Source organism: Wyeomyia smithii, chromosome 1 (genome assembly GCF_029784165.1).
Source record: "Wyeomyia smithii strain HCP4-BCI-WySm-NY-G18 chromosome 1, ASM2978416v1, whole genome shotgun sequence".
NCBI lineage: Eukaryota > Metazoa > Arthropoda > Insecta > Diptera > Culicidae > Wyeomyia > Wyeomyia smithii.
In genome coordinates, this window is record NC_073694.1 from 200,628,221 (window position 1) to 200,641,299 (window position 13,079).

Genomic DNA, 13,079 nt, shown 5'->3' on the forward strand with positions numbered 1-13,079 from the left:
GAAATCAGAGTGAAGTGAACAAAATCCTATTACGGGACTCACGTAAGTGAGAAAAACGACGCAAAGTGAAATCTGCCGCGGAATCTGGGTTATTATGAGTGTCATATCAGTGAAGTGAGAACGGAAAAAGCGACGTTTCGCGTGGAATTATTTCACGGCCATTTTGAACGGTGAAATGATTCCACGAAGATGCCATAAGTCTTAAAGTTGATTGATTTGTGATCTAATGGTAAATATTGGATATACGATGGTAACGAAACGAATCAGAATTTGGTCCGTGCCTTGAAGCGGTCAAATTTTCATTTTTTTGCCCGATGAAAAAAATGCAAACTAGTTCGGGAAATTTTCGATACCGAAAAAAATTTTTTTTTGATCGTCTTAGAAATGCAGAATACTTCAAGATCTGGTGTTATCCAAAAAAATGAAAAAAAAAAACGACTTTCTGGGACTTGAAGATTTTTGAGCTGGGAAACAATCTCATTTCACTTGTCCTATTCTCAATTTCACTTCACTGTCAATCTCACTCTACGCAGGTGATTTTTGTCACCTCACTTGAGGTGGAATCGGGAATAGGTCTAAAAAAGTGAAGTGAGCGTGAGAGTGGAATATATTTCACCGTGAAGTGACTCCTGTAATAAGCACCATGGAGTCCCTGGTAACCGCCGACAATAACATAAATAAGGAGATTCAACGACGTATCCAAAGCTATAAATCGCTTTTGCCTTTGCAGGACGCGATCCAGGAGCATACGGCGTAGCACGAAACTGACGATGTACAAAACCCTAATTGAACCATTAGTTCTCAATGGACATGAAACCGAGGAGGACATACACGCACTGGCCGTAAATGGTGTGGATTTAGTGGAGTACAAACCGAAAGCTGGGAGTGGCTACAGGCACCCCTTAGGGAGGAGATTCCCATTGTGCACCTGAGGGATATCGGGAGGTTACGATGGGTCTTATATGTCCGAGGACATCGAACGACAGTGCGATAAAATCTGTACCCTTCAAGGACCTCACCGACTCCAGAAACATAGGGGTCCAACGTGCAGTATGGCTTGAACAGTATCGAGAAAGTTGAAAGCCAAACGAACAAAAAAGGTAACACCACGTTGAGGGGCATTGTAATCAGGTACAATAGAGAACGTTTTTTTTAATACGATTTTTTTTGTTCCCCGCGCTTACAAGACTTGAGTGCCATAGATATTACGGATGATACGGAGGATAAGGACGAGCAACGCTTCGTTGACATTTCATAAGGAGATTTTTTACATAATATCGAGCTAGACAGTGGAAGTCTCAAAAAGACGAAAAAAATTCGGCCACAAACAGTCGGACAGAGAGCATAAACAGTGATACCACATTTTCATCTGTATTTTGAAGCTCAAAAAATCTTGTCACCTTGGTAAAATTTCAAAAAATCTGTATAAAAATCTGCATGTATCCTGGACATTACCTTCTAGAAAAAAAGAAACGCAGTATAGCTTCCCGTATATCCCGGGACTTATTCTTGCACACGCTTACGCGTAGCATATAAATTTAATAAAACCTCCAATACGCTCAACATTTGAGTTCATTTTTTTTTTTTCAACTTTATCAAGAAGTTTAGTTTACGACCTCAGGAAAACCAAAAAAATCTTTACAAATCTGTATTATTTCCAGAAAATCTGTAACCTGTGTATGCAGATATTTGTATGAAAAATACGTAAAAAATCTGTATGAATACAGATAAATCTGTATATGTGGCATCACTGAGCATAAGACCAACTACGACTGAAAGAATATGTGAAGAAAAGGGAGCTTAGCTTAAAAAAAATTTAGGCGGATTTCTCGATGCACCTTTGAGATGGCTATTTACGTGGGCACCTAGGAAACGGTAATGGGAGATCGAACCGTGAATTCAAAACCTGCTTGAGACAATTTACCGGCAGTCAATCGCATATATGGGATCAATTACTTCCGTTCTTCACTTTTGGTGGGATACCACAGTAAAATCGTCCACAGGGTACATCCCTTTTGAATTGATGTGGGGCCCAGCACCATTTATATACGCACGAAAAAGCAAAGAAAGTCGCAGACGAATTTATGATAAAAAAACGAACGACTGGCAACTCATGTGAGGTGAACTGGTCCACGTTAAGTCAGTTCCAACGGGATCAGGTCAAAAGCTCCAGAACATGCGAAGAGGATCTTGTGATATGGTGGACTTTCCAAGTGAAACGACCACTGTAATCAAGAGTGGAAATCGGTTAGAAAAAGTTCGTAATGATATGACTAATTAGTCATAATAACATGACATAACAATAACATCGTCCCGCCTATTTTTGTGTTTAATTTAATAATTTTCAACATTCCTTGCGATTTGTTTATATCGTTTGAAATTATTGGTTTTATCGGAATGACAACATCCTCGTCTTTTGCCTTTAGTACAACACCTCTATTCCGGAAATACTCATATTGGGTGGTATTCAGTTATTTTCGTTGTTTTTCAGAAACTGAAAGTAATCATCTTCGAATTCAAGATGGTGTCCAGAGTCAATGCTTGGGTTCTGTGCATTATTTCGGTTACGGAAATATTCATATGTAGTAGTATTCGGCTGTTTCCCAGAAGTTGCCATCTTACAATTCAAAATGGTGTCTGAGGTCAATTTTTAGCTTTATGCATCATTCTGGTTAAAGAAACACCCATAATAGGTGTTATTTAGTCATTTTCGTCTTTTATCCAGTCACCGGAACTCGCTATCTCACAATTAAAAATGTTGTCTGAGGTCGATTTGTGGCTTCAGTGCATCATAACAATCCTGGAAATTCCCATGATTGGTCATTTGCCGCTGTTTCTCAGAAACCGGAAGTCACCATCTTGGATTTCAAAATGGCATATGGAGACAATTTCTGGCCTCTGAGCGTCATTCTGGTTAAAAAAACACCCATTTGGTATTTGGTCATTTTCGGCAGTTTTCCAGTCACCGGAAGTCGCTATTTTACAACTCAAAATGTTGTCGGAGGTCCAGAGGCGACGCGTGACCAAGTGGGCTACCTGTTCAATCAACATTTGTAACACTTAAAAAACAACAGTATCGTGATAACAGTTTCGAAAACTTTTATCTTTCTACATTTATCTATTTGGCAAAGAAATTTTACGGTCTATTATGACCGCGAGTTTTCCGATACTTTTCTCGTAGAATAATGATATCTGCATCATTTCATAGAGGAAATCTTTAACCACATTTATCGCATCATGATTCTCAATGATCGGTTTTAGTGGTAAATAACTCTTGATCCGTCGAAGAACTAGAAAAGTTTGCTCGACGGATGGAGTTGTGATATGCAATGTCAGTATCATTCAGGTTTCGTCCAACGATAATTAAAATTATGTTTATGATCTTTTTGCCTCTAAACTTTTCGCATGAGTACACCCAACGCAAACGGGAAATATTTTATTACTTTTGGACAATTTTTTGTTACTTTTTGTGTCTTATGACTGCGCATTATACACAAAAAGTAACAAACAAAAAGTAATAAAAATTATGACGGCCACATGCTTGTATGTGTTTCTGCAGGAGAACATACAGCCGAGCACCGCAATGCATGTGTTGGCAAGACTTCACTCGCTGCATTTGTATTGATGCAACGATCTGGTTCATTTTTTCATTTTTGTCTCCCTTCATCCACACATAATCAGAATCTCAACCGTCAACCTCAAATGTCCAATTAGAAACACTTTCGTTTCGTCCCCCAGTGTTTACTTGAAATGGAAATATGTAATACTGTCTGACCAGAGTTGCCGAAGTTGCGAATATTGTTCTGGATGGGCACGAGTTTTGTATATTCAAACAGGTTCAAATGAGTTTCCATGAACCAATGATTATGTGCTGTAAATAGCTTGCAAGAAAGCGAATGTTTTTATTTTTCTCTAACGCAGTTTACAGATCGTGATGTCATTTTAAGGCGCATTTCAAGTCTTTGAAATCATCAACGTTTGCATACTCTATGACGGGGAAAATGTTGCTTGGCAGCTCTTGTCATATTTTTTCGCTACTCCGTATGCATACAACGAGCGAACTAATACACGCCCACCGGATGAATTGGAGATCGAAAAAACTTGTAACATGTGCAACTTATGCGACGGTGTGTGATTTTTTTTTGACTTGAGGTGAAAAGGGAGCATTTTTCGACAGAAAAAACGTTGCATGTGGTTGAAACGACCATTATTAGATAGTCGTTCTCCCATAACACGTGCTAAATATATGACAGTATATGTTGTTACTTAACTGGGGAAGAATTTTATTCCTTTTAAGTAATGGATTTGTTACCTAAAAGGTAATTTTGCGCTATTGCTTTTAAAGTAATAAGGAAAAGTTTGGCGTGTAAAAAACCTATCTTTATTTATCAAATCTTAGTTCAATGCTAAAGCGTTTCCTTAGACGATGTTAAAATTTTAAGCTAAAAAGAAAGCAGCGCGTAAGAAGACAAACGTATACTATGCGGAATATGCGAGGTTCAAGTTTTCGAATGAACAAAATGGGTGTAGAGGTTTGAATGAAACTATACATCGACGGAAGAATTCCATCACATTGACAGAAATAATGAATGAATTTGCTCGTTTTTCATTTGCACTACGAAAGCTCTGAAGATGGATCAGCGAACTCTCGCGGCCACGTGGTCTCTCTCAAATTTCAATGACGTCGAGAGAAGAAACAGAAAGGCACAACGAAACAGATTTACCAGACACTGAAGAGAGGTGGTGTGTAATAAATGTTTTCTCTCGCTGACATCGGTTTTGTTCAGCAGAAAGTTTGAACCAAAAATGTCATTTTTACGCGAGGCGTCGCATTAGTAGTGGTGAGCATAAATGACTGCGTCTACCCTTCCGCTCTTGAAGGTACAGAGAAGTGTTGAACGGCGGTTAGTTCAGGTGAAAGATCTGAACAAACGGTAGTCATTATTGTGTGTGGCCGTGTGGGTTGCGTTGCGTGTGAGTTGTATGGCGTAGTCTGAAGGGTAGCCCATCAGGTTACATTCTTTATGGTGCATAAATTTCCACTATGTAGGAAATAAAATAAGGATGTTCGGGATAACATTAAAATTACAAATAAATTACCTTCGATGATTTCTCATCCACTCTACAAATATGAAAAAATCACTTTTTTTCTGAGATTGTCTACCTGTCCTATGAACAGGTTGAACAGGTGGACGAGACGCCTCTGCGGAGGTCGATTGGTGGTTTCAATGCATCATCACGATTTCGGAAATACCCATATTGGGTGGTCATATCCCGCTGTTTTCCAGAAACCGGAAGTCGCCATCTTGGATTTTAAAATGATATTTAGGGACATTTTCCGGATAGAAACCGGAAGTTTCCATATTAAATTTAACAATGGCGTCAGGAGTCAAAAATTTTTCTTGCTCTCAGAAATCTCAACATAATAAATTTGGTTCCATTTGATTGATTATTTCTCAAGATGTGCAGAAATTTGTGTTTCATTTGTTTGGAACTCCTCCCTCACATAAGAGGGAGGGGTGTCGAACCATTAGAGACATATTTGTTACCTCTAAAAACATTTACATGCAAAATTTGGTTCTATTTGGTGGATTGGTTTTTGAGCTGTGCGAAATTTGTGTTTCTTTTGTATGGGACCCCTCCCTTTTTAAAAGAGGGAGGGGCGTCAAACTGATATGGATATATTTGACACCCCTAAAGACATCCAGCTGGCAGCAATTCGGTTCCATTTACTTGGTTAGTTTTCGAGATGTGCATGAATTTGTGTGGAACCCCTCCCTTTAGTAGAGGGAGGGGTGTCAAACCATTATGGATATATTTGTTACCCCTAAACACATACACCTGCCGAATTTGGCTCCATTTGCTTGGTTAGTTTCGAGATGTGCATGAATTTGAGTTTCATTTGTATGGGACCCCTCCCTTTTAGTAGAGGGAGGGGTGTCAAACCATTATGTATGATTTTGTTACCCCTAAAAACATCCACCTGTCAAATTTGGTTCTACTTGCTTGGTTAGTTTTCGAGATGTGCATGAATTTGTGTTTCATTTGTATGGGACCCCTCCCTTCCAGAAGAGGGAGGGGTCTCGAACTATCTTAGTCACCTTTCTCGGCCCCTAAAACCCATATGTACAAAATTTGACGCCGATCTACTGAACCGTTTCCAAGCCTATATGGAACAGACAGACAGACAGACAGAGCTGCATTTTTATATGTATAGATTTTGAATAATTCAGACGGAACGCGAGGGCGCGCAACTTAATCGAAGAGTGTCAGACGTTAAGTCCAAAAGGCAATAATAAAAAAAAGAGTGAAATAGAAATTATAAGCAAAATATAGCGTTTTTTAACTTTATTCTAAAAATTCTGTAACTCGAGATTTACTCATAATACCTTGGGATGATAATGGTTTTCGTGAAAAATTTTCTCAGCAATATGATTAAATTATCAAATTTGAAATCAAACCATGCTTATTTGCCCAAAAATTTATTTTTTAAATCCAAAGGAACATATACGGCTTGATATTTTTTTGGATTCCTTGACCAAAAGCGTACACTTTAAATTTTTCCAAATGAATTACCCTTAATAAGATCATTGCGAATAAGCGTGCTCTTTTTTGTCAGTGTTTCTGGTTTGTCTCAGAAAGTGTTCTGATAGAGATGATTTTTTTTACGCGGATTTTTAATTAACGCGTGATTTTTACGCAAATTTCCGAATTATAGTGGTTTTTCAGGCGGATTTTTAACCGCTGTAATTGAAAAATTCCTACTCAGATCAATGATTGAGAACTCAGAACGTCTGAGTGTTTATTGAGTAAAAGAAGTTAAAAAAAACCTCCGCCCTTCGAAGGATTCGGAAAACGGAAAAGAGGACAATTTCAAATACTGGTCGTAAAGCGTCCTGTTTTTTTTTCTTAATCCTTTCTTGGTGGTTTATTCTACGCAAGTTTTTCAAATGACGCGTTATTTTCTCATAGATTTTAAAATTAACGCGTTTTTCACGAGGTATGTATCCTTCGCGTATAAAGAATACTACAAGGTTTACAGCCCTAGGGTTGTATGAAATGGTGACGTGGGTCTAAATATTGTAATTACAGACACAATAAATTCGTTTGTTCAATGATTTACGTATTTTAATTCTCAGCCTCCCCTTCATTTAATCGGAACTATATTTAATTACACTTGAAAGAACTTCATTTACACTTGGTGATGTTGTGCCCGTAGTGTTTTTCTTTCGTGCATTTAACAATTACAACGGAGTTTGAGTTTAAAAAGGTTCATTTTTGTTTTTTGCTTCACAAGTTTATTTCATTTGCCAACAATTACATTCACTGTACTACGAAGACATCTAACTGAGTATATTATTTTATTTGTAAAGTTAAAAATGAAAAAATATTCAACAATGTTGGAAAAAGATTCTGAAATAATCCTAGTAAATGAACAAAAAATTCCCAAGCACTCGCTGGTAAAAAATAACTTATAAACGTTGCAAAGATGTTCAATTCTTGTTGAAAAATTAGATTTTTGGTAATCATATTCATGAGATAAACTTTCAATCACCATCAGTAGCAGCATTAAAATTTGATTGAAGTTTTGATTGAACGCGAGCAGAAGTAGTGCCTACTGCTCCACATATACTCTACGGCAGGGATGCCACATATACAAATTTTTCTGTATTTTACAGATTTTTGAACTGAGAAAGCAATACAGAATCTGTATTACAGAATTACAGAATATTGCCAAATATACAGATTTTACAGATTTTTTTGTTATACCAACGAGTTGATATTAATTTCCAAGGTAGAATTCGATTCGATTTCGTAAAAAAAAACAACATCAGGATTATGTAGATATCGATGAAGAAGAAATGGAATGTGACTTGAACGAAGCCCGAAAATGAACGTTTCGAAATATTTGTCAGGATTTCTATTCAAAATTCGTAAAACAAATTGCAAATTGGTGCGATTTCACCGATCCTGTTATAAAAATGGCAGCTTTAAGTAATCTTAACTCGTCCGTGAAATTGGAAAATTTATATGATGCGATAATCCCCCAAATTCGTAACAATAACTGACTGACAAGGGCTGTTTAACGAATTTTGCACGCTGAGAAAAAACTTTTTGACCGGAAGATTCATTGAAACATATGACTTAACTTGGTCTGCGCTGTTGAACACCATTAGGCGGGATGGTAATTAAAAATTTCTATTACAGATCATTTGTGAGAATTTTTCATAGAAATCTACACTCTTCGGCTTGTTTAGAACGCATACTTTTAATATATAATTGAAACCAGAAATTGCATGGCCCCTAAGCTAATGATTTCAATTTTGAAAGCTAAAAGCTACGTTGCAGACCAAGGAGGAAATTCTATTATTAAATTAAAGAAAACTTTAAAAAATAAATTTAACAAAAACCTGTATGAACATCATGTAGAGAAGAATGAATTTGTTTAAATATGTTCTGCAAGTAATTTTTTTCCATCCAAGATTCTGAGTTTGCTCGATACGGATTTTTAATAAAGATTTTTTGGCCCGAGAGACAGATATACAGATATTTTCAAAGAAAAATACAGATATAAATGTAGCAACCCTGCTCTACGGTACTGTTGCTTTTACCAGCATGTTTTCTTTCAAGACATCAGTTTCTATTACGCTCTTACAGCAGGTTTAGAAATTGTCCAAAAACAGGGGTTGTTTCATACCTTTCGAAAAACCTTTACCTTCGAGACATCAAATAAGTGTAGGTTCAAAGAAGCAAACATAAATTGATCTATTGGGACAAGGAGTCTCTGTCAATTTTTTTTTTATATTGATACAGAGAATATCACAGGGAATGGTTGGTGTCTATTCATGTCGTCTGTGCTAGGAATGCTCGCATGTGATTGGGTCATTGTTCGCGTAAATTTGTCCTTGACGCTTTTTATCCATTTTTACCGCTTTGCAATGAAAAAAATATTGATAACTAGCGTATTACAAAATTGTTCAACATTTTAACTATCCAACAACATCCATCATGTGGTTATGCTGTTATTATTGTTTGAAATCTGACGCAACATTTGCCAGTTTCATTGCCAATTTTACAGAATGTATACCAGTATAGAAAACAAAGACGTAGTCCCACGTCAAAATACTGTACAAAAGATTAAAAATTTAAGAAAATTCGTGAAACTTAAAAAACTGAAATTTCTATAAAACTAACACAATCTTTTTATAGGTGTCCTTCCTTTAACTTATATTTTGTACAACATTATCCCTTATTGACAACTGAAAAGGAGGTCCATATCCCAACAAACAATTTTATTGGATAACGGCTTGTTAGGCTATAGTTCAGCCGACATCCACTGAATAATAGCTTTCTACAAAATCAACAGAATCGTTTGTTGGGACAACTCTAAGTCCGGTACTGAGTTAATGTGCTTGGCATTAATGAAGTTTTCACGTAAGACTCACAGAAAAACATTTCCTGCCGACGATGGTATCAACAAATATAACATGCTGCGCTATAACTGAAGACCTACACCAAAAACTTAGGCAATCTATGAAAATGGTCGCAAGTCGGTATATTCTAAGAGAAAATAAAAAAATGTTCTGGTTGCGCGTTTCTCTTACAACAGTGTTCAAAGACAAATGAGAAGACCATTAGAATTGCGAAAACGCGGATAAAAGTGCGCTTTTATGTTTCAACCGACCGTGTTAAAATCATAGTTTACAAAAAAGTGCGAATTGGACGTTCAATAAGTGCGGCGAAGATTTTTAAAAGATTCAACACAAAAACGCATGTTCTTTTTTAAGAAATAGCAATAAGCTCGGAAAAATAGACAGTCAAGTTTTTAGATTAACACCGTAGTAATATTTAAGCTGTTCTGTCATAATTAATTTTTTGAAATTTCAATTCTATTCAATACTCATGAAACCCACGTAACAGCGTGTGAAGAAAGTAGCAATCAATCACAAACTAGTATTCAGTTAGAAACCGGACAAACCTAATCGCCCGCTCAAAACATGATGGATGCGGCTGGTTGTTTGATTTATTGTTTGCACCCCATCGCTACACGCGAGAACAAGCCGAGAACCGATCAATCGTCGGTCTGACCGCTTGTATTATTACCGAAGAATTGCATTTTGCAATAAAGTGCCTATTCACCGCATTGCAGCAGGTAGATCGCGTGCTGGATTATTTCTGTGTGAGCGTAAATAATGAAAGACGCACACTGAGGCACGGAGGATGGTCTTATCAGATAATTGGGTTTTGATCCGCACCCAGCTCGGTCTCCGTATACTAATATTTATTTATACCAATGTCTAGGCAGAAGCACTAATTATTGTTAATTGGTAAACGGTTGTAATATTTTCTTGCACTTGAAACCGCATATGCAGTAATACGAGGCGCTATTTGTGTGGTATACATGTTTATTGTTCCACTTACGCCGCGTGTTTAAGGTCGCCACTAATTCACAAGTGGGATATTGATTGTGGTCAACTGAAAGGGTGCTGATTGTCAGCCAAGTTTAATTGTAACAACGCAGGGTAATCATTTCTTGTTTCTTGTTTGACTGATATAGTGTGAACCAAATATAAAACGTTAACCCCAATAAACATAACAATGAGATGCTCACCAAACTGATTAGTTTCTGATCGAAATGTGACATTTGTTATGACTGAGATATTAAAGACCCAAAATTATATTTCCCAAAACTACCGGTACCTTTATCAAGCTTACTATAATCCATGGCGCCTTGTATGCCATTGCTGACGGTCCAACGGATCTGGTGTGATACAATAAGAACATTAGGATGAAGTAACGAAAGGTGACCGAACCAAATGTTGATCGTGATCGCAATAAAAACAGTATTGGAAAAAAACCTTAACTCGGAACCGGAAAATCAAACTGTTAAAGCGAATAGCAAAGATTCAAACCCTTCTAAATTTTGCACTTTGTCGTGAAACGAAAGCAAAAAGGGGAAGATAACAACAAACGAGCATTTTTTCTGTGCAATTTTTAATTAAGCTTTTAATTAGCATTTCGATTGCGCGTATTTAGTACTGCTTACGTGCTTAACCACACAATACATGATAATTCAATAACAGCTCTGTGCTTCCGAAGTTTTGAAACTAGACTGGACAGTCAAGCAATCGTTAACACCTCTCGTCTAAAAATTACAAATTGACTGCCATTAATCACGACAGAGTGAAAACTGTGATTACAACTTGCGTTTCATCGTCGGCGGCAGATAAGGCGCGCCTGTCTGACTATGGGCACCGTCGTTTGTCAAGATCAAGGCTCTACTCATCAGTTCGTTAATTTCCGCAGAGTCGGCTTAGTCTGCGCGAGATCAACACAAAATTTTCATAGCGTTTCCGTTTTGTCTGTACCTGTTTATGTGCGGTCCTTGAGGCATGCACTCAAGAGGGCATGTGCGAGCTACTGATGAATAAACGGCGTGAAATTATAGCAATAATTACTGCTACATGCTAGAGATAGATGCAGAGAAATAAGAGCAGAGTCATGCATCAGTGGAAGCGAACCAGTGTCACAAGTAGTGATCAAGTCATTCATCGCAAAGTTCAGAGAGAAAGAGTGAAATAACTTAAATCCGCTTACGAGGGTCGTAATATACCCGTCCTCATCTGTATCGTACGCTTCATCTTCATCGCTGGTATTGGTAGAAATGCTGTCCCGATCTACCATGTCCGACATGCTCGGCATCGGCATCGGATAGAAGGCATGGTTGCGTCTTTTGCGAGACCTTTTCTTCTGCTGAATGTTTTCCATGGAAGCATTTAGCAATTGCCGTTCGCGAAACTCTCTAGAGAACAAACCACTCTCAAACAAAAAGAACTCCCGGAAACGGTAGCCTCAATAAAGCAATTACCTCAACACTCGCTCAAAACTGGCCCATTCTTCATCCACCAGTTCGACGTTCTCCTCCCCGAACTCTTCGTCGTGGAAAATCCGCTCGGTGTAATCTGTACTGCCAGTGCGCAACCGATCCGGAGGAACCGTATTGGGTGGAACACTTCTCCCAGTTTGGCCACCTTTCTTTTTCCACATCGTAATCACTTTTCAATATCCGCGTATCACAGCACTAGGATGTCATGCAATCACTACTAATAAACAAAATCGAAGCAGGCGCGGGGTAATGTGTGAAAAATCGTCTGCAGTGTCCGTCAGTTGAAGCGCGACTGGATTATCTTCGTGTCACGGCAGCTTACTCCGCACTGGGCAGGAACTTATTTAATTTAGAGCAATTTACTTCAATCTAAGATTGATAGCACAACGCGGAAGATCGTGTAGAAAGAGTAGCCGGCTTATGACGGTACAAATGGAAGGTGATATCAGCTAACGAAACCGCAGTGCATTAGGTATATTCCGAATTTGTTTTGGAAACCCGAGGGGTCAAAATGATACTTCAAAAAGTATGGCAGAGGGTTTTCATCTTCACTTCACAAAACAAGTACTGCCACGGAAAACACTCGAATCGGAAAGCAATAGGAAAAGAATTTCCTAAATCTCTACGCTACACGACAATGATCGACAAACCGCCGTGAAAATTTTGGACCAACTAAACGATGATTCGCACTCTAGAATGCTGCCTCCAGCATACGTAATCTACGCGAGAACGACACAGACATTAGACGTACCACTAGAAGGCGAACTTTGCCGTCCTGTTTTCGCGCATCTTTCCCGGTTTCATTGCACTGTATCGTGAACCGGTGGAGTAAGTGGGACGTTGCAGATTTGCAACGCCAGACGAAGAGCTCAATTCGATGATGAACTTTAATGGGTAAATTGCGCTCATCATCGCTACTTACACAAACGTCTCTCATTCACAAACACGATCACATCTAAGAACCGGCAAACGGACACCTTACGGATTAATTTGATTACCGCCTTCCCCGCGGAATTGTGACTAACCTCAATGGTGGAATATTTACTTTCCCAGAGGGACGGATGGTGACGCCTGGTGCGTTCCTTCTTCAACGTTTCCATGTGAACCATGGTGGAACGCGAATTGGAACTCCGTCCAAACCTCCAGAAACAAGACTCCAACAATGATCACCACACCAGAAATTACTAAAAAC

At 38.3% G+C, this 13,079-nt stretch overlaps 1 protein-coding gene across 10 annotated transcripts in view; it reads right to left on the reverse strand.

Annotated features, from left to right (window-relative positions):
* LOC129727698 (chloride channel protein 2) overlaps positions 1-13,079 on the reverse strand; it is a 102,147-nt gene that overhangs the window by 42,842 nt on the left and 46,226 nt on the right. For 3 of the 10 annotated variants that reach the window (XR_008728583.1, XM_055685782.1, XM_055685761.1), the window contains exons 1-2: positions 11,870-12,546; positions 11,599-11,803 (exon numbers count right to left, since the gene is read on the reverse strand). The exons of 4 other annotated variants lie outside the window; for them this stretch is intronic. Coding sequence is in view for 3 of the 6 variants with exons in the window: in XM_055685782.1 (XP_055541757.1) it covers positions 11,599-11,803; positions 11,870-12,048 (384 nt within the window). In the remaining 3 variants the exon portion in view is untranslated. Of the gene's footprint in view, positions 1-11,598; positions 11,804-11,869; positions 12,547-12,912; positions 13,045-13,079 lie in introns of those variants that run through there. 3 more of the 10 variants (XM_055685820.1, XM_055685891.1, XM_055685856.1) reach the window with 3 other exon arrangements.